This window comes from Notamacropus eugenii, chromosome 1, assembly GCF_028372415.1.
Source record: "Notamacropus eugenii isolate mMacEug1 chromosome 1, mMacEug1.pri_v2, whole genome shotgun sequence".
In the NCBI taxonomy this organism is placed as follows: domain Eukaryota; kingdom Metazoa; phylum Chordata; class Mammalia; order Diprotodontia; family Macropodidae; genus Notamacropus; species Notamacropus eugenii.
This window is the reverse complement of record NC_092872.1, coordinates 58,892,428-58,917,303: the sequence shown is the minus strand read 5'-3', so window position 1 is coordinate 58,917,303 and position 24,876 is coordinate 58,892,428. Positions and strand designations below refer to the sequence as shown.

The window sequence follows — 24,876 nt, the reverse complement described above, 5'->3', positions numbered from 1 at the left end:
CATGGTGTCTGGTAGACAAAACAGCCATCATGGTCTGAGATGTATAATAAATGTAGAAGAGGTGAACATCAACAAAGGAGATGCAGAGTGACAGTGGCAAAGAAAGCATCTCAAAGTTAGTGGGTAACGAGTATGTGACAAGGTGCAAACAAGGATAGAAAGGGTAGCCAAAGAGTCATCTGAGGGAAGCCAGCTTTCTTTGTGTGCCATAAAGATTGAAGGGGATTGAGAAGGAAAGTTTCAAAATAAAAGTCCAGTTAGTGGTGGAACAAGAACTCTAGAGGACACAGGTAGAGAGCTGGAATGTAACATGGGGAGATGATGAAGGTAGAGTATGGTGGGGAAGGTGGTTTATTCATAGACAGCTCAGGATTACATATCACAAAGACTGGAAAAGGAGCAAGTGGTGGGAGTTTGCTAGTCATAGCGGGAAGTAGTGGGTGGAAAGCGTTCCATAAAGATAGCAAATGTTTAGAAGATTAGAATTTTCAGTCTGTAGTCCTGATTCAGGGTCTTAAGCAGAACTTGGATGACTCAATCTCTATGGCAGCAATTTCTTATGCTGTCTTTTATGCCTTGATTATCCCCAAATACGTGGGGGGATACATAACAAATACATGTATTTGCTGATTTCAACATTTTCAATTAAAAACCCCAATTTCAAGAAATATTTCCAATAGATTTGTCTAGACCCTACTTGCATTTAAAAGAGAAAATGCTGCCTCTACTTTCCCTACCTTCCTTAGGATAGCAGAAGATTCTATGTTTGCTGTGCAAAAAACAACCAACACACAGCCTTCAACATACCTTGAATGTTATAAAAATTTCTTTTTTCCCTACAGGCATTCTAACAGTCTGGCCATCCTCCACACCTGTAATAAGAACAAAATTAAATATTTTTAAATCTTTTAAATCATTCAGGTTCCTATTAGAAGGTCCCTTAAAACCTCACTCTCTAATGCTATATTTTACCTGCAAAATAGTATGTATCTTTCTAGAAAGGCAAGAAGTATGATTTCTTGAAATTATAACATCTTTTTAAAAATGAAAAAGCACCCCAGAAACCACAAAAGAAATTATTATACCTTTAGGAGGTATATAATTGGCTCCTACCGGAGGAAGAGCAAGAGAACCAAAGGAAAGGAAATTAAGACAATGTTGAGACTATTTTTTCCCCTCATAAGATATATTAAGTACTAAAGAATACCAAATGTCTTAAAAACCTTGATTTCAAAACATCTCCAAATAGTTATTATTTTTCACCTGTCTTTACTACAACTTTATCACTTGGATATAAAGAGTAAAAAAAAAAGTTATTTTAATTCTAAAGCATCAGTTCTACACTGAGTAAGTATAAAAATGAACCTGCAGGTACTGGGACCACGACCTTCTTCTTCTGTTTGGCTTGACCTGTTCCCCTACATACTACACATGGAGTAGTTATTATGGATCCACGGCCTCCACATCGTCTACATGTAGAACGCATCACAAAAGGGCCTGTATTTATGGTTTCCTGTTAAAAAGAGGGAGAAAAACCAATACATTTCTTTCACTTCCATATACTGAAAGATAGCTGTTAAATATGGCTCTCATGAAAATGACTCAATGAAGATTTATATATTTTACATGTGTGTGAATAAAATTAAGAAAGTCCTACAGATTAGATGCTCCTCAAACATCTTAATCTAACAAACGAAGCTTTCTAGAAATAATAAAGCTATCTCTGAATACTAAAAAAAAGGTGCATATTGGTTTTATCAATAATGGAAGATGAGAGTCTACCTCCTCTGCAAGAGTACCTGAAAATTCTACCTGTGCAACTATAAATTTGGAGGGGAGGGAAAGTAATTTATGAAGCTTTTTTGTTTTTTTCTTAATTTATGAAGTATTTTATGGTTATCAGCTGATTTTACTGCATTCACAGAATCACTGACTAGAGTGCTGGATGGGACCTTGGATGCCATGAAGTCCAAACCCCCTCATTTTATAGATCAGGAAACCAAGGCAAGCAAAGTAAAATGACTTGCACCACATCTCACAGCTAACAGGGATCTAAAGCAGAAAAAGTCAGGTCTTCCGGCTGCAAGTCTAGCATTCTATCCAATACATCACACTGCCCCCTCACTGGCTGCTACGCATGAATAAGTACACAGATGGCATTGTCTTTAATATTCAGGTCATGGCCCCATCTCAAAGTTTTGTGGAATATTTATGTTTGTAGGTCTTTTAAACACTGGGCTACCAAATTTCCTTCTTTCTGATTCTTCCTGTCTAGTCTAATCTACCGATCTAATTTTTCTATTTTTTAAAAATTATTCATGTTTGCTACTCTTCTATTATCCTACTGAATTAGCATAATTTTAGAATTTTATTTTTCCAAATTACATACATAACAATTTTTAACCTTTGTTTTTTACAATTTTGAGTTCCACAATCTCTTCCACCCTCCCTTCTCTTCCCCTTATTGAGATGGAAAGCAATTTGATAAAGGTTATACAGGCACAGTCATGCAAAACATTTTGATATTAGTCAGGTTGTAAAAGAAAACAGACCAAAAAAAGAAAACTTTAAGAAAAATAAAGTTAAAAGACAGCAGATTTCAATCTGCATTCAGACTCCATCAGTTCTTTCTTTCATCATAGGTCATTCAGAATTGTCTTGGATCTTTTTATAGTCAAGAACAGCTAAGTCTATCAGAGTTGATCATCGTACAAAGTTGCTGTGACTGTGTCCAATGTTCTGTTTCTGCTCACTTCGCTGCATCAGTTCACCCAAGTCTTTCCAGGTTTTTCTGAAAGCATTTTGCTCTTTATTTTTCATAGTAAAATAGTTCTTCATCACAATCACATACCACAATTTCCAATTCTTTGCCACCACAAAGTGAGCTACTATAAATATTTTTGTATATATAGGTCCTTTTTTTTAAAAAAAAAAAAATCTCTTTGGGATAAAGACCTAGTAGTGGTATTACTCAGTCAAAAGGAATACATAATTCCAAATTTCTCTCCAGGACTGACAGATCAGTTCACAACTCCAGCAATAACACATTAGTCTCTGAATTTTCCCACATATTCTCCAACAAAATATCTATCATTTTCCTTTTCGGTCATGCTAGCCAATCTGATAGGTGTGAGGTGTACCTCAGAGTTGTTTTAACCTGCATTTCTCTAATCAAAAGTGATTTAGAGCACTTCTTCATATGCTTATAGATAGCTTTGATTTCTTCACCTGAAAATTGCCTGTTCATATCTTTTGACCATTTAGCAATTGGGGAAAGACTCATATTCTTACAAATTTGACTTAGTTCTCTATATCTAAACAGATAAGACCTTTATCAAAAAAAAAAGAAAAAAGACCTGCAGTAAAAATTTCCCAATTTTCTGCTTTCCTTCTAATCTTGGTTGGTTTTGTTTGTACAAAAACTTTGCAATTTAATGCAATAAAAATTATCCAGTCTATATCCTGTAATGTTCATTATATCTTGTTGAGTTCTAAATTCTTCCCTTATCCATAGATGTGACAGGTAAACTATTCCACTCTCCCCTAATTTGTTTATATTGCTTTTTATGTGTAAATGATGTACCCATCTTGGTATATAGTGTATGAGGTGTTGGTCCATACCTAGTTTCTGCCAAAATGCTCCCGTTTTCTGAGCAATTTATGTCAAATAGTGAGTTCTTGTCCCAAAAGTTTGGATCCTTGGGTTTATCAAACACAAAATTACTATCACAGTTTCCTACCAGGTATTTCATACCTGATCTATTCCACTAATCCCCAGTTCTATTTGTTGCCAGTACTAGACTATTTTGATGATTACTACTTTGTAATACGGCTTGAGACCTGTTATAGCTAGGGCACTTTCGCTCACATTTTTTCTTCCAATAATTCCTTTGATATTCATGATCTTTGGTTCTTCCAGATTGTTAATGATTTTTTTTCTAGTTCTATAAAATAATTTTGGTAGTTTGATAGGTATAGCACTGAATAGTATATTAACTTAGGTAAAACTATCATTTTTATTATATTGGCTTGGCCTACTCATGAGCAATTAATATTTTTCCAATAGTTTAGACCTGACTTTATTTGTATTAAGTTTTTTGTAATTGCATTCATACAGTTTCTAAGTTTGTCTAACCAGGTAGATTCTCAAGTATTTTAAATTGTCAGCATTTAGTTTAAATGGAATTTCTTTGTCTCTTGCTGCTAGCTTTTGTTGGTAATATATAGAAACGCTGATGACTTTTGTGGGTTAATTTTACATCCTGTGACTTTGCTGAAATTGTTAATTATTTCAACTACTTTTTTAGTTGATTCTCTGGATATGCCATAATATCATCTACAAAGAGCTATAGTTTTATTTCTTCATTGCCTATTCGAGTTCCATTTCTTTTTCTTCTTATCGTTACATTACAGCTACATTACAGCTACCATTTCTATACAATACTGAATAACAGTGGTGACAATGGACATCCTTGCCTCATCCCTGATTTACCAGGAAGGCTTCTAGCTTATCCAATTAAAGACAGCTATTTTAGATAAACACTACTTATTTTAAGGAAAGCTCCATTTATTTCTATGCTTTCTAGAGTTTTTAATAAAAATGAATGTTGCATTTTGTCAAACACTTTTTCTGCTTCTATTAAGAAAACCAAATGATTTTTGTGGGTTTTATTATTGATGTGGTCCATTATGCTAATACTTTTCCTAATATTTAACCAGTCTTGCATGTGATGTCCTGGGGGAATCTCCTTGCTAGTATTTTATTTAAAATTTTTGTATCAATTTATAAGTATGCCCAAAGGACTACAAAACTGTGCATAGACTTTTTTCCAGCAATAACACTGCTAGATCTATATCCCAAATACATTCAAAAAAAAGAGGAAAAGGACCTATTTGTATAAAAATATTTATAGCAGCTCTTTTTGTGGTGACTAAGAATTGGTTATCAAAGGAATGCCCATCAATTGGGGAATGGAATATACAAGCTGTGGTACATGATTGTAATGGAATATTATTGTGCTATAAGAAAGAACATGCAGGATAATTTCAAAGAAACCTGAGAAGACTGACATGAACTGATAACACAGGGAAGTGATCAGAACCAGGAGAATATTGTAAAAGTAACAGCAATATTGTTTAATAAAGAACTGTGAATGACTTAGCTATTCTCAGCAACACAATGATCCAAGACAATTCCAAAGGACTAAGAATGAAGCATATTATCTGCCTCCAGAAAAAGAAGTGATATTGATTATATACAAATTGGAGCATGCTATTTTTCACTGTTTCATTTTTTTCTTTTATTCAAGTCTTCCTATACAAAATGAATAACATGGAAATGTTCTCCGTAACTGCACATAACTGACTGCTTATCGTCTCAAGGAGGGAGGGTTAGAATTTGGAACTCGAAACTTCAAATAAAAATGTTTTTAAAAATTGGAAAAAAAATTGTACCAGTATTCATTAAAGAAGTTGGTGCATAGTTTTCTTTCTGTTTTTGGTCTTCCTGGGTTAGGCATCAGCACCATATTTGTGTCATAAAAGCAATTTGGCAAGACTCCTTTGCCTATTTTTCCAAATAGTTTACGTAGCATTGGAATTAATTATTCTTTAAAATGTTTGGTAGAATTAACTTCTGAATCCATACAGTCCTGGGGATTCCTTCTTAGGGACAGCTTGTTCAATTTATTTTTCCAAAATAGGGTTACTTGAGCATTCAACTTCTTCTGCCCAGGCAACTTATATTTTCATAAATATTAATCCATTTCACTTAGACTGTCATATTTATTGGCATATAATTGGACGAAAAAGCTCCTAATTGCTGCTTTAATTCTTTCTTCATTGGTGGTGAATTCACTCTTCACTGTTGATACTAATAATTTGGTTTTCTTTTTGTTTAATCAAACTAACCAATGGTTTATCTATTTCATTAGTTTTCTCATAAAACCTGCTCTTAGTTTTTATTCAACGTTTTTTTCTTTCACACTTATTAATCTCTCCTTTGATTTTTAAGATTACCAAATTAGTAAATTGGGGATTTTTAATTGGTTCTTTTTTTAGCTTTTTTCGTTGCAAGCCCAATTCATTAATCTGTCTTTTCTCTATTTTACTGATGCCAGGTGTTTGTAGAGAGTTAAATTTTCCTTGCTTTCACCTCTGTTCTTATTGGGAAGGCTTCTAGTTTTAGATAAATGCTACTTATTTTAAGGCCCCAGTGGTTCCTAAGCTTTCTATTATTTTACTGAGGCTTTTTGGATGTAGCTGTCCTGATACTGTTGCTCCTTCCCAGTTTGTTTTGGTTTTCCCTGTCACCACAGTAACTTTCTGTGATCAGATTCTTTTTCTGTTGCTTGCTCATTTTTTCCCCACTTATTTCTTGACTTTTAACTTTATGTTAAAGTTGGGTTCTGCTTCTAGGGTGGAAGGGGCATTGCCCACAGCTTCAGTTTCTTTGTTCTTTTGTTTTCAGAGCTAGTTGGGGGGAAAGAGGGGCGCTATGGGGCTCTGAGTTCTCAGTTCTTCTGAGGTGGTATGATCTAAGGAGAAGTGTGGTCACTACTCTGCAGGCTTATAATCTAGCTTGTGAGCAACCACAAGCATAATTTTCTGCAGTAGAATTGTGACCAGGGTCCCCACTCCCCCGTATCATACTGGCGTACTGGTGCTCCTCCTTACCCTGACACTGCCACCTAGATCTCCTTATGGGCAATGCAACAGTGTCCTGCACCCAGTGCCTGTAAAGGAGCCCGTCTTCTCTGAGCCCTCCCCACTTACTGTCTGAAAGGTCTCAAAGTACCTGCTGCAGAATTAGTTGCCTCCAAGGTCTGCTTGCTGGCTTGAGCAGGTACTCAGAGCCTTGCTGCTACCCTGCTGCACACAGCATGTGCTGAACTGTGCTAACCTCCTACCCCAGTGAAACAGACCTTTCCTTCCTACCTTCTAAGCGGTCTGAGGCTGAAATAGCTTCATCCCTCCCTTTTGCTGGTTTTGCCACTTCAGAATTGATTTTGAGGTACTATTTTAAATTTGTTTGGAGGTGAATTTGGGAGAGGTGAGGTGAATCCATTCCCTTACTATACCATCTACTATTTTTCTACATTTTTACTAATATCAAATAGTTTTGATGACTGCTGCATTATAATGTAATCTTAAATTTGTAAGTGCTATTCCCCCTTCACTTACTTTTTTTTTTTTACTACTTGCCTTTGATCTACATTTTTTATCCTTCTCAAACAAATTCTGTTATTATTAAGTCCTGTAAAATATTGCTTTGGTAGTTTGGTGTAACATTAAAACTAAATTAACTTTGGTAGTACTACAATCTTTATCATGGCCTAGCCATGAGCAATGAATATTCGTGCAGCTATTTAAATTATTCTTTATTTCTTTAAGAAACATTTTGTAGTTTTGTTTTATGGTTTCTCCCATTCATTTTAATTCTTCTATGCAACATGCATTTAATAGGAATGTACATGAAGAACTTATATAAGACTGTAGGCCGCCTCAGGGAGGGAGCAGAGAGGGAGGAGGGAATGAGGGGGAGGAAGTGGAAAAAAATCTAAGATATATGCAAGTGATTGTCGAACAATGAAAACAAATGAAATAATTCAATTAAAAAAGAAACATTTGTAACTGAATCTTTACAAATACTAGTATTCTTTGCTAGGGTGTCTCCCAAGCATTTTATGCATTCTGTAGATTTTTTTGAAAGGAATTTCCCTATTGTTTGCTTTTGATTTTATCATATAGAAATGAAGTTAATTTTTATGAATTTATTTTGCAGCCTGCAACGTTGCTCAAGTTTTTAACTGTTTCAATGACTTTCTTTGCTGATTTTCTAGGATCTGCTAAGTAAACCATCATATCAATCAGTAAATAAAGATGAATGTAATGAAATATTACTATATCTAAAAGACCTAGAATTTGATGAATATAGAGAAGCATGGAAAAATGTACACGAACTGATGGAAGTAAACATAGCCAAGAAAATACACGTGAAAAATGTAAATGGAAAGAATAACAACTATAAAAGACTCAAAAATGAATGTTGCAAAATTATAAAGAATAAATGTGGCCCCAAAAAAGAGGTCCCTTTGTAGAGATAACAGTAGAGGGGATCCATGGTTGTTAAACACTATACATATTGCCAGATTTTTTTGATGTACTGATTGGTTTTGATGATTTTTTAAAAATTTCTTCATTTTTAAAAAAATCTGTTTTAAGGGACAGCTGCGGGGAGGGAAATAGGGAGGAATGTAAGGAGAAATTCAGGCAATGTAAGCACAAAAAGTAACGATAAAATGTATTCTTTAAAGAATTAACATACCAACCCCATGATTCATTTTCTCAGGCCAGAGAAATCATATTTGCAAGGATAAATTCTCCTAGGCAGGCACAAAACCAAGCCAGTGTATTTACACTGGGGGATAACTATTTGTCCTCAAGTTTCTCTAATGCTTCAGTGGCAAGAAAGTGGAGGAAAGTTACCTGTTGGCTCTCAAACACATCACTACACCAAAAGCTGCACTAAGGAAGTAGTGAAAAAAAAATATCACTCTAACCAAAAGAAGTGGGAGGGGAAATCATTCCTCAAAGTATTTTGGTTTCCTGTTCTCACCATTTCTCCCCTCTTTTCTCCTTCCCCAAGCAAATATTTCTCCTTAGAATTATAGAGCAGGAACCAAAAAGCATGACTGTTCAGAGAGGATGCCAACCCTAGACCCTGCTTACTGTCAGTTTTAAGCACAAAACAACTAGGAGTCAAGTGAGCCAACCTAGGAATGAACAATTATGATGGGAAACAGCTAAAGACAACTGAATTTGAAGAATGTGGCCAAAAGATAAAGCTAGTTCCATATTAATTAAAAATGTGTTCTAGTCCTCTTAAAAAGCATATATTATCATTACTTTTTCAGGCAAGACAATTACTCCATTGGAGAGGTCATCAGCAGAATACCATCTGTGTTCCTCAGTTGACTATTAAACACCAACCTTGAAATTTACTTTCTCTTGTCTTCTGACAGCTCACAACTAGACAGCACTTTAGTGCCAGGATTATTCCCATTTTGTAGATAAAGAAACTGAGGCTCAGGCAATGAGCTACCACATGATTACACAGCTATTAAGCAACAGAATTAGTAACTGAATATAGGTCTTCCATTAGATCATCTAATCTTTTCTCCTAAGATCTCCTAATTTAAAAATTGTCAAGCAGTCATATCCTGATATAACAACAGCATTTAGTGCACTTGTTCTTCCTAAAACTGAGCTCTACCTTCACTGACATAACTGGCTTAGATAAAGTATTCAGGATCTACTGATGCTACAAGTGCTACCTAAATTTATGAGAACAATATCAAGAAGAAAATATGGGGAAAGAAAATACACTGGAAATGCTAAAAGGATAAAGAGAGAGAATGTTTAAGAAAATTCCAAAAAAATCCAGGACCTGTCTGACCTTTTACATTACTTCTTACCATTCCTGTGCCACCACAGTAATGGCACTGCTGAACTTTGGTACCAGGTTCATTTCCTTTGCCATCACATCGTTCACATGAGTCATTAATGTTCACAGTAAATTCTTTGTTAACACCCTTCGCAGCTTGAATGAAAGTCAATTCCATGATGTACTAGGGAAAGAAAATAAGTTATTTAATCCTTCTTCATAGACAATGCTTTGCTTTTAAAACCAAAGCAAGAGTGTTGAGGTATATTATTTAATTTGTAATAATAAGTAAATTCGAGTACATAGCATTCTTCTCTCCTCAAACACTTAGGATTTTTAAGAGCACCAAGTCATTAAATTTCAGTAAAATAGCACTTCTAACCACAATAGCACACGGCGTTTATATGCAGTAGAAAAATTTTAAAACGACTCATAATCATAACAAATTTATGACACTGTCTTTTCTCCAACTTTCACCAATATTTCTTGAGACCAATACAAGAAAAAAGTTGAATTAGTATGAGATCATTAATTACTTTCATTTGCATAGTTTATTATAGAATTGGTGCTTTTCTGAGTACTGAAATATATTAACACTAAAATATGTTCTTCAAAATTACTACAAATTAAGCTATCCTAGTATCAAAAAGGACCTTATGATAGGTGAAAGATAAAATAACTGAAAATACAAAGATTCAAGCTTCTAGGCAAATCGATTTATTAAGCAATGAATACAAATTGATGAATAAACTGGGACCAGGCACCCTTAGCTTTGGCACTGGATCCCAAATAGAGACACTTTTATACATTAAAAATAATTAATCTAATAAGGCCAAATAATTAAAAGAAAATAATTAACCAGGATACAAAATTTGGTAATCCAATTTCTAGTTCAATGAAATATTAGGAACTTTCCAAGCTGAGAGGTGGAGAACGACCAGGTACAATTCCCTGAAATCAGAAAAAAGGTGTCCTATTCCCCTCAAATGTCTGTATGCAATCAAAGGAACACATGGAAATAATAACTGATCAGTATGAGGCCAGTTATATGGGTTGTCTGACATGTACAATTGTGAGAAAACTCCTTTTATCAATCTTTGGATTTGACTGGGCTTCTGGTCAGCATAACCCAGTTCCTTAGTTAAGGGTCTTTAAGCAACAGACATAAGTGGTCCACCTTCCCAGTCACACAGGATTAGGTTCAAACGATGGAATAAAGTTCTCTCTCAATTCCCACAACTGAATAAAGTTTTCTCACAAGACAGATTGGTCAGAACTGAATCACAAGATGGAGTCAGTGTGGTTCACTCAATTCCCACTACCACTTGCTATTATAACCTTCACAAGCCTCATATAACTTCTACATCAATTTCTACCTGTAATCCTTACCTCCTGAGGCTGATCAAACACACTTTGGAAATCTCCAAATGAAGATCCTGAAAACTCCCCAAAGATCTTCCTAAAGAGTTCCTCCGGGTCAACAGTAGGGCCAGCTCGCCAGTAGCTCTGTCCAGAACTTCCTGCTCCAGGGTCAAAGCCAGCTGAACCATAAGTATCATACTGTTTTCGCTTCACTTCATCACTTAACACCTATTAGACAAAGAGCAATGCAATGAAGAATGTATATCATTCTGGACTGATGACAGGAAGATAACGAAATTCCCTGAAACTACACAATTTTAGTTAAGAGTCCACTATAGTAAAAATTTAGTTACACTAGAGGATACCTTTCAATTGGAGAATGAACAAATTATGATACACAAATATAATGGAATGCCATTGTGCTGTAAAAATGATGACAGACTGTTTCAGAGAAATCTAGGAAGATTTATATGTACTAGCAAATATGTAAAAAAAATATTTATAGCAGCTCTTTTTGTGGTGGCAAAGAAATGGAAACCGAGGAGATGTCTATCAATTGGGGAATGGATGAACAAGTTGTGATATATGATTGTGATGGAATACTATTGTGCTCTAAGAGATGACTAAGGGGATGGTTTCAGAAAAACCTGGGAAGATTTATATGAGCTGATGCAAAGTGAAGCAAGCAGGACTAGGAGAATATCATATACAGTTAATAGCAATATTATGATGTGAAAGACTTAGCTGCTTTGATAAGTACAATGATCCATGACAATTTCAAAGGACTCATGATAAAATATGCTACCCACTCTCAGATAGAAAACTGATGAACTGAAAAGCTTCAGTGCAGACTGAAGCATATTCTTTCATTTTATTTTTCATGCTTTTCCTTTCAAACCTGGCTAATGTGGACACATATTATGCAAGACTTCATATGTATAAGGGGTATTTATTTTTTGACTTCTCAATGGGTGAGCGATGGCCCACAGGGAGGGAGAGAATTCAAAATTATTTTTTTAAAAAAGACTTACATAAACTAATGCAAAATGAACTGATAGGAAAAACCAAGAGAACAATTTATACTATAACATTGTAAAGAAGAACAAATTTGAAGGACTTAAGAATTATGATCAATATGATTCCAGAACACCAATGATGAAAAATGCGACTGACCTCCTGACACAGACTAAATATTCAAAATGAGACACAATTGTAGACTTGACCAACGTGAGCATTTGTTTTGTTGTCTATGTATATTGTTATACATAGTAACAAGGATTTTTCTTTTTCTTCTCCAGTAGAGGGAGAGACAAGAGGGATATAATTAAAAAAGAAAAAGCTGTGGACAAAATATGGGGCAAAAGGCTAAAATGTATGTGGAAATTAATGAATTGTCTTAAATATGTGAATATTTATTATGTATCCCTAAATGGGAATATAGGCAAATACTACCCCGCTCTACTCACTCAACTCTGTCTAATAAAAAGATACTTTTGTCACTTTTACCTACTTACAAGCTTCCATTGATGCTTGAAGACAAAAGGCAGTAAGAATTGTGTCCTATGGTGATCTACTTTAAGATTTACGACACAAATTCATATTACAGATAATTCTGATTTATGAAATTAAAAAGGTTTTACATGAACAAAGTCAAGGCAGCAAAGAAACAGAAAACTATAAACTGAGGAAAATTCTTTAGATCAAAAATCTATGATAAAAGGATCTAAGAGCCAAGATACATAAATTATACAAATTACACAAATATATAAGCTCAAGAGATAGTTACCCAATGAATAAGCGGTTAAAAGATATGAACAGTTCTCTCTTTTTGGCAAGGCAATTGGGGTTAAGTGACTTGCCCAGGGTCACACAGCTAATATGTATTAAGTGTTTGAAGCCTCATTTGGACTCTGTCTCCTGACTCCAGGGCCAGTGCTCTATTCACTACGTCATCTAGCTCCCCTGATATGAAAAGCTCTCAGAAGAACTGAAAATTATTAATGACCAATAATAACAGTAGCCCCAAATTACTAAAAAGATAAATGCAAATTAAAGCTGAGATTTAGCCTCAACCAAGCAAATTGGTAACAATAACAAAAAATTAAATAGTCAATGTTGCAGATTGGCTGTGGGAAGACAGGCATGCTAATACACTACTGGTGAAGCTATGAATTGGTCCAACCACTCTGGGAAGCAAATCCTAACTATGCTAAAAAGTGACTGATTAAGTTTTCTTTCAAATATCCCATTGGTAAATATTACTTCTCCCCCCACCCCAAAGTCAAAGCAAGAAACAAAATATCAACTGCTGAACTTTTTGTGGTGTTAAGCAGCTGAAAATAAAATAGGTGCAATTATTTAAAAATAACAAAATAAAACTGAATGCTATACATTTACAAAGACTAAGCTTAGCCTGAAGAGAAACAGAAGGCATCTCCTTCCCTTCACTACTGTGGATATTTCCTATACTATCAAACATTTTGCTGTGTTAACTGGCATTGCAAAATTGAGTACTTTTTCTTTTTTAATCTGTGTTGTAAGGGAAGAATTATCAGCTTAGCAGAGTGGAGCAGGTGATGTTATTGGTAGAATTATGAAAAAAAAAACCCTCAAAAATACCTTTTAAGAAAATGAAGGAGGGAAATAAATTTGCGGTAGAAGAAAGGATCACAAAATTAGAGCTAGAAAGGAACCTAGAAGTCATCCAGTTCAGCCTCTTCATTTTATAGCTAAAGCAATACCAGAGAGAACTATCTGACCAAGGTCACATAGTAACTTCTCCAGAGTTAGGAACCCTGACTCTCCCATGCTCTTTTCACTATACCAAGTGATATTTAGAACCCTTAAGAATAATTCAAGAGAGAAAAAACAACAAGAGACATTTAGATCTAAGACTCCATTCAAATCAACAGACTAAAATTTTAGCTCCTGTCTGTGTTCATCCATTGTTTTCGCAGACAACTACGACATCAGAGAAATGATGACATGACTTGTACTTGACGTTGTTTTGAGTGAGGGAGGGCTGTGTAAGGTCACCTGCCTCACTTCTCCTCCTGAGCCATCTGGGTCCAGTGACCAGATACTCATCAATGCATCAGAATGACTAGAGATGGCCCAGAATGCAATGGGAGACCTTGGCCTTTTTAGGTACTCATTTAGAGGGAGGTAACACCCATATAGGGATGTAAATAGTGTGCCCATATTAAATAACAAGTTTTGTTTTTCTTTTCTCTTCCTGTTTATCTTTTTATGCCTCTCTTGAGTCTTGCATTTGAAAACAAAATTTTCTAATGAGCTCTGGCCTTTTCATAAGGAAGGTCTGGAAATCCCTTATTTCACTGAATGTCTTTCTCCTTGCCTGAAAGATTATGCTCTATTTTGCTTGGTAAATGAACTTTGCTTGTACTCCAACCTCCTTTGCCTTATGCAGTATCTTATTCCAATCCCTCTGACCTTTTCATGTAGAATCTGCAAGGTCCTGTGTGATTCTGACTAGAAATATTTAAACAGTTTCTTTCTGGCTGCTGGCAGCATTTTCTTCTTGACCTGATAATTCTGGAATTTGGCAACAATATTCCTCCAACTATTTAGCAGAGTACTGAACTAGGTACTGGGAGGGAGCTAAAAACTGACAGATGTAAAATGTGAGCAGGAGAAAACTTCTAGCCAGAGACAGGAAAAAGGAAGACTACAGGTTTCTTGGGAGAAATCAGGAAGAATGGTGAAGATAAATACAGATAAAGAATGGTTTAAACTAGGAATTAAACATATAAATCAAAAAAAAAATCTTTATTCCTCCAAAAACCAGAAAAGTGGCAACAGCAGACCAAGGAGATAAATGGATGAAATAATATGACCTAGGTTAAAGAACCACATCCACTATTAAAACTTTACTATAAACTAATAATAGAGAACAATTAGAATCAATTTTTTTGAGCACTTTAAAGTCATGTAAAACTGAGAGGTATGAAGCCAACATATACTTGTAATATATTTGACTGTATACGATTTATATCCCCTAACTCCCTCAATGTAGCAACATCTAAAATACCAGGTCTTGAGGCAAGGGGGAGGGAGATATCTGAAGAGACAGTGTCAAAAGTTATATAGAAAGCTACTATTGCATAGCCAAGTGGCATCAAATGTAGCAAGTTTAGGATACAGGTGTACGCATGGTTTTTGACAGAAGAAATCTCATTTTTTTCTTTCTCCTAAATGATAGGGAAGAAAGAGTCCAAAATTCACTTCAGTGATAAACCCCACAAGAGAAAAATTCATCAGGTCTCTGTACTTGAAAAAAATATGTAGCTGAGGAGATAACATGAGTACTTACAAAGTAACATTTAACAATTAACTAAAATACAGCAAAAACTCAATAATTCAGATTCTTCTGATTTGAAATGCTTCATGGGGACAAGCTTAAGCTTGAATTCTAATTATCCTAAAAAATATTTTGCTATTTAAAAATAATTTTGTGTTTTTGCTACAGCTTCCTAGTAAAAGTTTACCTTGAAAAATTCCAAGTTTTGGATGAGCTATGCAAAAGATCTATTTGTACCTAGGCCATGATAGAGAAAAAAATTAATTTATTTCCATTTTCACATAATAGTATTTCTATAAAAATGTATAATAATACAAATCTTTTGCTACATATGGTCAAGAGAAGGAAAGTAAGAAAACAGCATTTAAATTTGGAAAAATGATAACCTTTCCTCTTAAATTTTACCTCTTCTCAATGAGGGTATTATGTGTGTACATACACACGCATATATACACAAAACTCCTATGTCAATAAATAATAAGCCCATTCTCAAGACTATGGAAAGACGGTTTGAAACACCTAATTTTTAAAAATCATTCTCCAATTGTTTCACGTATGTTATTTTCCTATGTTCTTCAAAGGCAGAGAGACTAGATTCTACATTTTTTTCCCATTGCCCATCATGGCTAGTACAATGTTATACAGAAAGCCAATAAATGGTTGCTGAAAGAATTTAAATGTGATGAACCAAGAGGGTGAGGTCCTCTAACCTTTTATTCTAGGCCCTACAATATGCAAGACTTGTTCTATCTGGAGAACAGGGACTTAAGTATAAACTAAAAATTGGAATAACAGAGAAAACAAATGAGTATGTATCAGTCGTATTACCTCATAGGCTTCTGCTAACTGTGAGAACTTTTCTTTAGCCTTAGGATCATCCTTATTCGTGTCAGGGTGGTATTTCTTGGCAAGCTAAGAAAACAGTAAAAGATCATCAATATGTAATATCCATTGAAAATAGAGCACATGAGGGGAGAAGGAGAAAAGGTGAATTTTTGCTAATTAAAATGAAACTAAAATTTGGAAATATAATATAAAAATACAGTATGAAATGATACTTTCTTCAAAGAAATTAGCTTTGGAGACTTAATGGAGTGACAACACTGCAATGTCAACGTACTTGGCTCTACTATAGCTTCTTTGAAGCCAAGCTTAGACGTCTGATTTTCATCTCTCACATAGTATATAGATGCAGACAACAGTGGTACAGAAAACTAAGCCTATAAGAGACCCTTGTTCATATGTCACTCCATCTTGTGGTTTATAAGACAGAGGAAGAAACACAGAAAGAAATCACCACCATCCTGCAACATTCATCACCACCAGGTGGCATCACTGGAATCAAATGTGCATTTAGAAAAGATCATTGCTATAGGTGAAAAAGAAGTCCAAGGCTCCCATAGCACCAATAAATTCTCAACAAGTGTTTTCCTCTCAAAGCTTCACACAGTTCAAAATGGATTCAAATGACTTCCTATAAAATAAGTCATAAGTTGTTGAACTCTTTTTGAAAGCAGTAGTTCTAGTCTAAAAGTGTCAGCTATGTGAAACAAGACTGAGTAAAATATTCTTTATTAAAATTTGAGTTTTCTTGTTTGTTCTGAGGTAATAAGCACTAACCACTGAAGAACAAAGATGCTAATCTCCATGAGATGCTACCAAGTCTGCTTGATACCATTGTATTTGCCAAGTACACATCTTATTGATCAAAGCAAGAATAAATAAGAATAAGATGATCTCTTCTACAATCTCATCTTTCAAAAATTATCTACCTCTGGTAGACTTAGCCCTTCACAACAAGGCAAAGACCTTAAACATTCCCAAAGGACTCTAGAGGCAAAATGCCATCCCACATCCAGAGAAAGAACTATGGAATTGGAAAGCAGAATGAAGCAGATTATTTTCTCTTGTGTTATGTTTTGTTTGGGTTTTTCTCATGGTTTCCCCCATTCATTTCAATTCTTCCATGCAACATGACTAGGGTGAAAATGTATTTAATAAGAATGTATGTGGAGAACCCATGTAAGATTGCATGTCATTTCAAAAAAAAAGGGACACTAAAAATGCATGAGAATCACTGCAGGAAACACTGACTTGGAAAACTACATATTAATATTTTCTATATTCCATTATATTTTTCACTAATTTGTTTTCTATTTCCCAATTACATTTTAATGTGGCCTGGCTACACTGGGGATGTTGTGAGGCAAGTAAAATCACTGGATATTGTGCTTGATTAAAAAAAAAAAAAAAAAGAATGTATGTGTAGAACCCATATAAGATTGCATGCTGTCTCCAGGAGGGAGGGAAAGGGAGGGGGAGAAAAATCTAAGACTTACAGAAGTGATTGTAGAAAACTGAAAACAAATAAGTTAATTTAAAAAAATGATCTGCTTCTGCCATACAGACCTGGTAATAGGCTTTCTTGATCTCTTTCTGGGTGGCGGTTCGGGGTACTCCTAAGATCTGGTAATAATCATCTTTGGCGGAGGATGGGGAACTCGTGTGAAATGGAGCAGTACAAATTAAAGGGTAAAATTTTATTCCTAAAAGAAAAAAAATTAATATCAGAATATGACAAGAAGGCAAGCAATCAGGTTTTTGGATGAACCATGCAAAAGAGATTTATTCACACCTAGGCCATGTAAGGGAGAAAAATTAATATATTTCCATTTTCATGTAACAGCATTTCTATAAAAATGCATACAAATCTTTTGCCACATATGGCCAAAAGAAGCAAAGGACACAACATGCAAATATGAGAAAATGATAACCTTTCCCCCCAAAGTTCTACTTCTCAATGAGAATATTATATGTGGTTGTACACACGCACACCCTCGCAGCTGGGTGGCACCACAGATAGAGCACCAGGCCTGGAATTCAAATTCGGCCTCAGGTACTACCTAGCTGTGTGACCCTGGGCAAGTGCCTTAACCTTGCTTGCTTCAGTTTCCTCATCTGTAAAATAAGCTGGAGAAGGTAATGGCAAACCACTCCACTCTCTTTGCCAAGAAAACCCCAAATGGGGTCACAAAGCTAAACAACAACAACATGCATACACATACACACACACACACACACACACACACACACACACACACAAACACACACACAAGCCCCTTCTCAGACTAAGAAAAGATGGAAAGAAGATGGTTTGAAATACCTAATAATCCAATTTCCTTAGAATCATTATTCACCAACTGTTTCACATGTTATTACAATAATGCTTCTTCCACACAGCTACCCAAAATAATTTTCCTAAGGTAAAACTCTATTTATGTCACTTCCTTACTGTAAAATTTTGTGATTCCCTACATCCTTTGAGATAAAATACAAACTCCTCAGTCAGCCTTGCATTTAAAATCTTCCATGCTGTGGCTCTGAATATCAGATTATGATATGAATGCAAGCAACTGAGTCACACTGCTGTCAGATTTCATTATTAAAAAAGATCATATCTTTATGATCCAGTGAACTTCAGGGATTGCACAAAGGCATTATGCTACGCCAAATCTTTGTGAAGCTGTCTTAACATTTTAAAAAATTTCTTTCATTCAAAATGTGCATTCCAGGCAACTGCAATATTTTATAAAACAATAATGTTAAAGTGAAGAGTCCAGAGATAACTGTTTGATTACATTCATTTACACCATACCCAATGTCCCAGAGTAACTGCTGAGTGGTCTAAGGATTTAGATCCCCAAATATCATCCACAAGAACGTTTTAGCCTCTGCTTTTCCCAAAGGGGAAAAAAAATCAAAAGATATCAAAGGACACAACAGAGGTGACTAAATTTCCAGATTCTGTTTCATGACTATTGCATCAGATAGTTCTGAGGGGAAAGTAAACGAAACCCAAGCTTTTTATTTTGGGAATGAGGGAAGGGAATAAGAACCATCTAATTTAAAATTAAGTACAATTTCCTTTGTGCCCACTACTGTTCAGATTTCTAAAGTCACTGCTGTCAAAGCTTTAGAAATCTGAATAAAAATCTTAAGTTTTCCTAAACTAAATATAAATGGAAAACAGACTTCTATGCTTGACAAAAATTAGAAAATCAAGCTTACTTAATAAACAAGTAGCTGTTTCCCCCTAAATATAACTATGAAAATTTAGAATCAACAACAAAAAACAGTACAAGCTGGAGGGGCCAGCTCCAAAGAAGAATATGGCTAACACACTGCCAGGCAATTGTACCTTTCCAGCACTGGGGATATGAATCTTTGTTATTAACAAATACCTTGGGCCATAAAGTTATATCATACACCTCTTTTGCTCTTGGTCTAGAACTACAATGAAAGATAGTCTGGCTCAATCAAATAATATTTGACAGTATCTACAATTCAAAATTATGATTCCCCACAAACTTAATAGCTACAGAACTTAAAGCTTCTTTCATACAGCTGCCAAAATAATTTTCTTATGGTCAAGTTCTACTCATATCACTTCCCTACTCTAAAATTTTGTGGTTCCTTATATTTTCTAAGACAAAATATCAACTCCTCACTCAGTCTGGCATTCAAAATCTTCCATGCTCTGTCTCCAAATTACTTTTCTAGACTTATTTCACATTTCTCCTTTTCCTTCACTCTACATTATAGCCAAACGGTAATGCTAGCTATATCCTGAACTCAGTATTCCATCTCCTAATCCCATGCCTTTTTCACATAGATTGTATCCTATAACTGGCATGCACTATCTCCAAACTTGTCACTCTCAGACTCTTTTATCTTCCTTCAGATTCTTATTAATACACCTCCCTCCTCAACAAATCTTGTACTTACTTTTCTGTGTACAGGTTGTATCTCCGCAGTAAACCAGTAAAGGAAAGATTCTCAAGGGCAGGAAATAACTGGTGAATTGAACAGAGGGAAGTGTTTTATCCATATGTAAGTGGGAAGAGCTGGTTTTAAATTTTTACTTTTCCTATTTTTCCTCTTTTAAAAATTATATAATTATGGGCGGAGCCAAGATGGCGTAGTAGAAAGACGCACATACACATAGCTCCGAACCCACAACCCATAGAACAACTACAAAGAAGTAACTCATGGTGAATTCTGCACCCAGAGGCCACAGAACATTGGAGCGAGGGAGATTTCTGTTCCGGAGAGACCTGCAAACCTCTCGTAAAAGGTCCTTCGTGCTGCGGACTGGGCGCCGGGACTGGGAGCTGAGTACAGCCCTGCCGTGGCCGCGGCACCGAGAGGAACAGATCCGAGCGGGCTTCAGGGACAGGATCTCCAGCGGCCGCACAAGTACCTCCACCCACAGGTGACGGGGGTCGGTGAGAGAGTCCCTTTGGCGGGTCGAGGGGGGAGTGGGGTGCCCCCATGGCTCGGGCCCCCTCGGGAGACAGAAGCTGAGGGGCAGCGGCAGACCAGGGCTCCCCAAGCAGGCAGGAGCCTGGATCCATTGTTGAAGGTCTGTGCATAAACTCCCTGAGGGAACTGAGCCTGAGAGGCAGCCCTGCCCTCACCTGAGCATTTGAATTTAATCTCACACTGAATAGCAGCCCTGCCCCCGCCCAAAGCCCTGAGGCTGGGAAGCAGCATTTGAATCTCAGACCCCAAACACTGGCTGGGAGGATCAGGAGGTGAGGTGGGTGTGAGGAAAATATTCAGAGGTCAAGTCACTGGCTGGGAAAATGCCCAGAAAAGGGAAAAGAAATAAGACTATAGAAGGTTACTTTCTTGGTGAACAGGCATTTCCTCCCTTCCTTTCTGATGAGGAAGAGCAATGCTTACCATCAGGCAAAGACACAGAAATCAAGGCTTCTGTATCTCAGCCCACTCAATGGGCTCAGGCCATGGAAGAGCTCAAAAAGAATTTTGAAAATCAAGTTAGAGAGGTGGAGGAAAAGCTGGGAAGAGAAATGAGAGACATGAAGTCAAAGCATGAACAGCAAATCAGCTCCCTGCTAAAGGAGACCCAAAAAAATGTTGAAGAAAATAACACCTTGAAAACTAGCCTAACTCAATTGGCAAAAGAGGTTCAAAAAGCCAATGAGGAGAAGAATGCTTTCAAAAGCAGAATTAGCCAAATGGAAAAGGAGATTCAAAAGCTCACTGAAGAAAATAGTTCTTTCAAAATTAGAATGGCACAGATGGAGGCTAAGGACTTTATGAGAAAGCAAGAAATCACAGAACAAAGCCAGAGGAATGGAAAAATGGAAGATAATGTGAAATATCTCATTGGAAAAACAACTGACCTGGAAAATAGATCCAGGAGAGACAATTTAAAAATTATGGGACTACCTGAAAGCCATGATCAAAAAAAGAGCCTAGACATCATCTTTCATGAAATTATCAAGGAAAACTGCCCTGAGATTCTAGAACCAGAGGGCAAAATAAATATTCAAGGAATCCACAGAACACCGCAGGAAAGAGATCCAAAAAGAGAAACTCCTAGGAACATTGTGGCCAAATTCCAGAACTCCCAGGTCAAGGAGAAAATATTGCAAGCAGCTAGAAAGAAACAATTCAAGTATTGTGGAAATACAATCAGGATAACACAAGATCTAGCAGCTTCTACATTAAGGGATCGAAGGGCATGGAATAGGATATTCCAGAAGTCAAAGGAACTAGGACTAAAACCAAGAATCACCTACCCAGCAAAACTGAGTATAATACTTCAGGGGAAAAATTGGTCTTTCAATGAAATAGAGGATTTTCAAGCATTCTTGATGAAAAGACCAGAGCTGAAAAGAAAATTTGACTTCCAAACACAAGAATGAAGAGAACCATGAAAAGGTGAACAGCAAAGAGAAGTCATAAGGGACTTACTAAAGTTGAACTGTTTACATTCCTACATGGAAAGACAATATTTGTAACTCTTGAAACATTTCAGTATCTGGGTACTGGGTGGGATTACACACACACACATGCACACACGCACACACACATAGAGACAGAGTGCACAGAGTGAATTGAAGAGGATGGGATCATATCTTAAAAAAAAATGAAACCAAGCAGTGAGAGAGAAAGATATTGGGAGGAGAAAGGGAGAATTGAATGGGGCAAATTATCTCTCATAAAAGAGGCAAGCAAAAGACTCATTAGTGGAGGGATAAAGAGGGGAGGTGAGAGAAAAACATGAAGTCTACTCTCATCACATTCCACTAAAGGAAAGAATAAAATGCCTACTCATTTTGGTATGAAAACCTATCTTACAATACAGGAAAGTGGAGGATAAGGGGATAAGCAGAGTGGGGGGGGATGATAGAAGGGAGGGCATGGGGAGGAGAGTGCAATTTGAGGTCAACACTCATGGGGAGGGATAGGATCAAAAGAGAATAGAAGTAATGGGGGACAGGATAGGATGGAGGGAAATATAGTTAGTCCTATACAACACAACTATTATGGAAGTCATTTGCAAAACTACACAGATTTGGCCTATATTGAATTGCTTGCCTTCCAAAGGGAAGGGGTGGAGAGGGAGGGAGCTAAAGAAGTTGGAACTCAAAGTGTTAGGATCAACTGTAATGTTCTTACCACTAGGAAATAAGAAATACAGGTAAAGGGGTATAGAAAGCTATCTGGCCCTACAGGACAAAAGAGAAGACAGAGACAAGGGCAGAGAGGGATGATAGAAGAGAGAGCAGATTGGTCATAGGGGCAATTAGAATGCTTGGCGTTTGGGGGGGAGGGGAGAAAAGGGGAGAAAATTTGTAACCTAAAATTTTGTGAAAATGAATGTTAAAAGCTAAATAAAAAAAAAAAAGTCAAAAAAATAAATAAATAAATAAAAATTATATAATTATGTCACTGGTTTTAGTTGTGATTTCTAACAGCAGATCGCTGTTGATTACAAACTTCCTCTTGGACCATAAACAACCTGATTCAAAACACTGGGGACTCTTAGGTCAGCAAACTATGGCCTGCCATGTGAGAGCTAAGAATGGTTATTGTACTTAAAAATATAAAAATCATTCTTAGCTCTCTCAGGCTGTGTAATAATGACAGCAGGCTGAATTTGGCCTTTAGGACTTAATCTGCTGATCCCAGAATCAGACAAGATTAACTCATCCAGATTCCTAAAAAAGACTACCGTAAGACTCAGTTCATGAACCATTTTGTCTCCATATTAGAAACGTACCAAAAACTGTGCATGACATTGGCCTAAAAGAGCACACTACAACACTGCAATGAAGCTATGACTTCTTCAATGTTTCACTTGCAACAGTGCAAATCACAACCCATCTGCTTTCAACTCTTGTGCAACTTTTATCCATTCATTAATCCTCCACAAGGGATCCACCCAATTCACTGGAACCTCTTCTCTACTTCTTAACTAGACAAAGGTATCTGGGCAACACTTGAGCCATCTATTCATTATTTTTTTCTACATGACCAGATCACTTTCTTTTCTCCAGCATCTCCTGGATAGCATTTATGCCACTTCTTAGATAAAGTGATGGCTGTTCTATCATAGTCAACTAACAGGCATTCTTCATCTACTTGCTTTTTCCTGTTATAGGTTTCATCACAGAAGTTCTATAGTATTTTGAGACATGAAATCAGTTCAAAGTCAAATCCAACTATACTAGAGGTTAACCTAGGCTCCTTGGGGAGCTGCAAATATAATTTAAGGGAGGTCGTTTAACTTGTACGGGGAAAAAAATCTGTATTTTCCTTTTAAGTACCTCTATTTCCTTCAATTATGAACGCAGGCAAGAAAACATTATTCTGAGAAAAGGTCCATAGGCTTCCACAGGACAGCCAAAGGAGTCCATGACACAGAAAAGGTTAAGAACCTTTGATCCAGGTACATCAAGAGAACTTCACTATCTATGGAGGTACACAGCTTCCATTTGAACTCTGCATGGAACGGACAGAAGCAAACACCTTTGTCAAACAAACTTTACTACCCAATTTATGCTTCGTTTGATCATCAGAGTATAAAAGTCACTTCTGTTGTATTAATTAGGAATCTCATTAGAGGAAAGCCTTTAAAGTGTATTTGGCTTTCTGAATCACTTTTTATAATTTTGAAAAAGCCACATTTATATTAATATTAAATGCTAAAAAAAGCCTGAAAATTATCATTTTTCTTTTTAGTGGTAAGCACACAACCTTCCTAATGCTCTCTTAAGAATAAAAAACTAGACAATATCTTCCATAGCTAAGTGAAAGTGGAAGACATTGTTAGCCCTAAGAAAGAACTGAACCTGATGGAAACCAGGAGTAGAAACTAGTGCTATATACAGCATCACTGCATAATTGGAGGAGAGGTCTAGCAGGGAGATCAGGAAAACAAACAGAGAAGAAAAACCATCAGAAAAACTGGCTAAGCTTTATACAGTACTTTTAATAAATATTACACATTTGAAACATCACATTGTGAAACTAGATATTTTGTAACTCAGTCTCCTATTACATTCAACTTCACGTATGGTACTTTAGTGGGTCTGTCCCCAAATACAAACTGTATAAGAATGAGAGGGACAGGGGAAAATATGGACTTGGTATTTCACTGGTATCAGAAAGTCCCAATCCCTCTACCAATGCAGGTTGGTACCTCCTCTACAATTTATTATCTTAGAGTTATTGAGGGCACTTAGAGATCAAGTGACTTGCCCAAGATCACCATGGCCAGTATGTGTCAGAGGTGGGACTTGAACCCAGGTCTTTCTGTCTGGGAGGCCAAGTCTATTCAATATACCATGTTGCCTCTAAGTAACTCAATGTCTTTTAATAAAATTAGGATTGTAAAACAGAATGATTAAAGAGAGATCTGGATTAGTAGTCA

General features: G+C 36.2%; 1 protein-coding gene across 3 annotated transcripts in view; it reads right to left on the bottom strand.

Moving 5' to 3' along the window:
- The window catches only part of DNAJA3 (DnaJ heat shock protein family (Hsp40) member A3), a 46,266-nt gene that overhangs the window by 18,882 nt on the left and 2,508 nt on the right, over positions 1-24,876 (bottom strand). For 2 of the 3 annotated variants that reach the window (XM_072603464.1, XM_072603470.1), the window contains exons 2-7: positions 17,538-17,674; positions 15,957-16,040; positions 10,835-11,035; positions 9,477-9,629; positions 1,366-1,513; positions 808-872 (exon numbers count right to left, since the gene is read on the bottom strand). In XM_072603464.1, the coding sequence (XP_072459565.1) occupies positions 808-872; positions 1,366-1,513; positions 9,477-9,629; positions 10,835-11,035; positions 15,957-16,040; positions 17,538-17,674 (788 nt within the window). Of the gene's footprint in view, positions 1-807; positions 873-1,365; positions 1,514-9,476; positions 9,630-10,834; positions 11,036-15,956; positions 16,041-17,537; positions 17,675-19,913; positions 20,032-24,876 lie in introns of those variants that run through there. The other variant, XM_072603478.1, reaches the window with a different exon arrangement.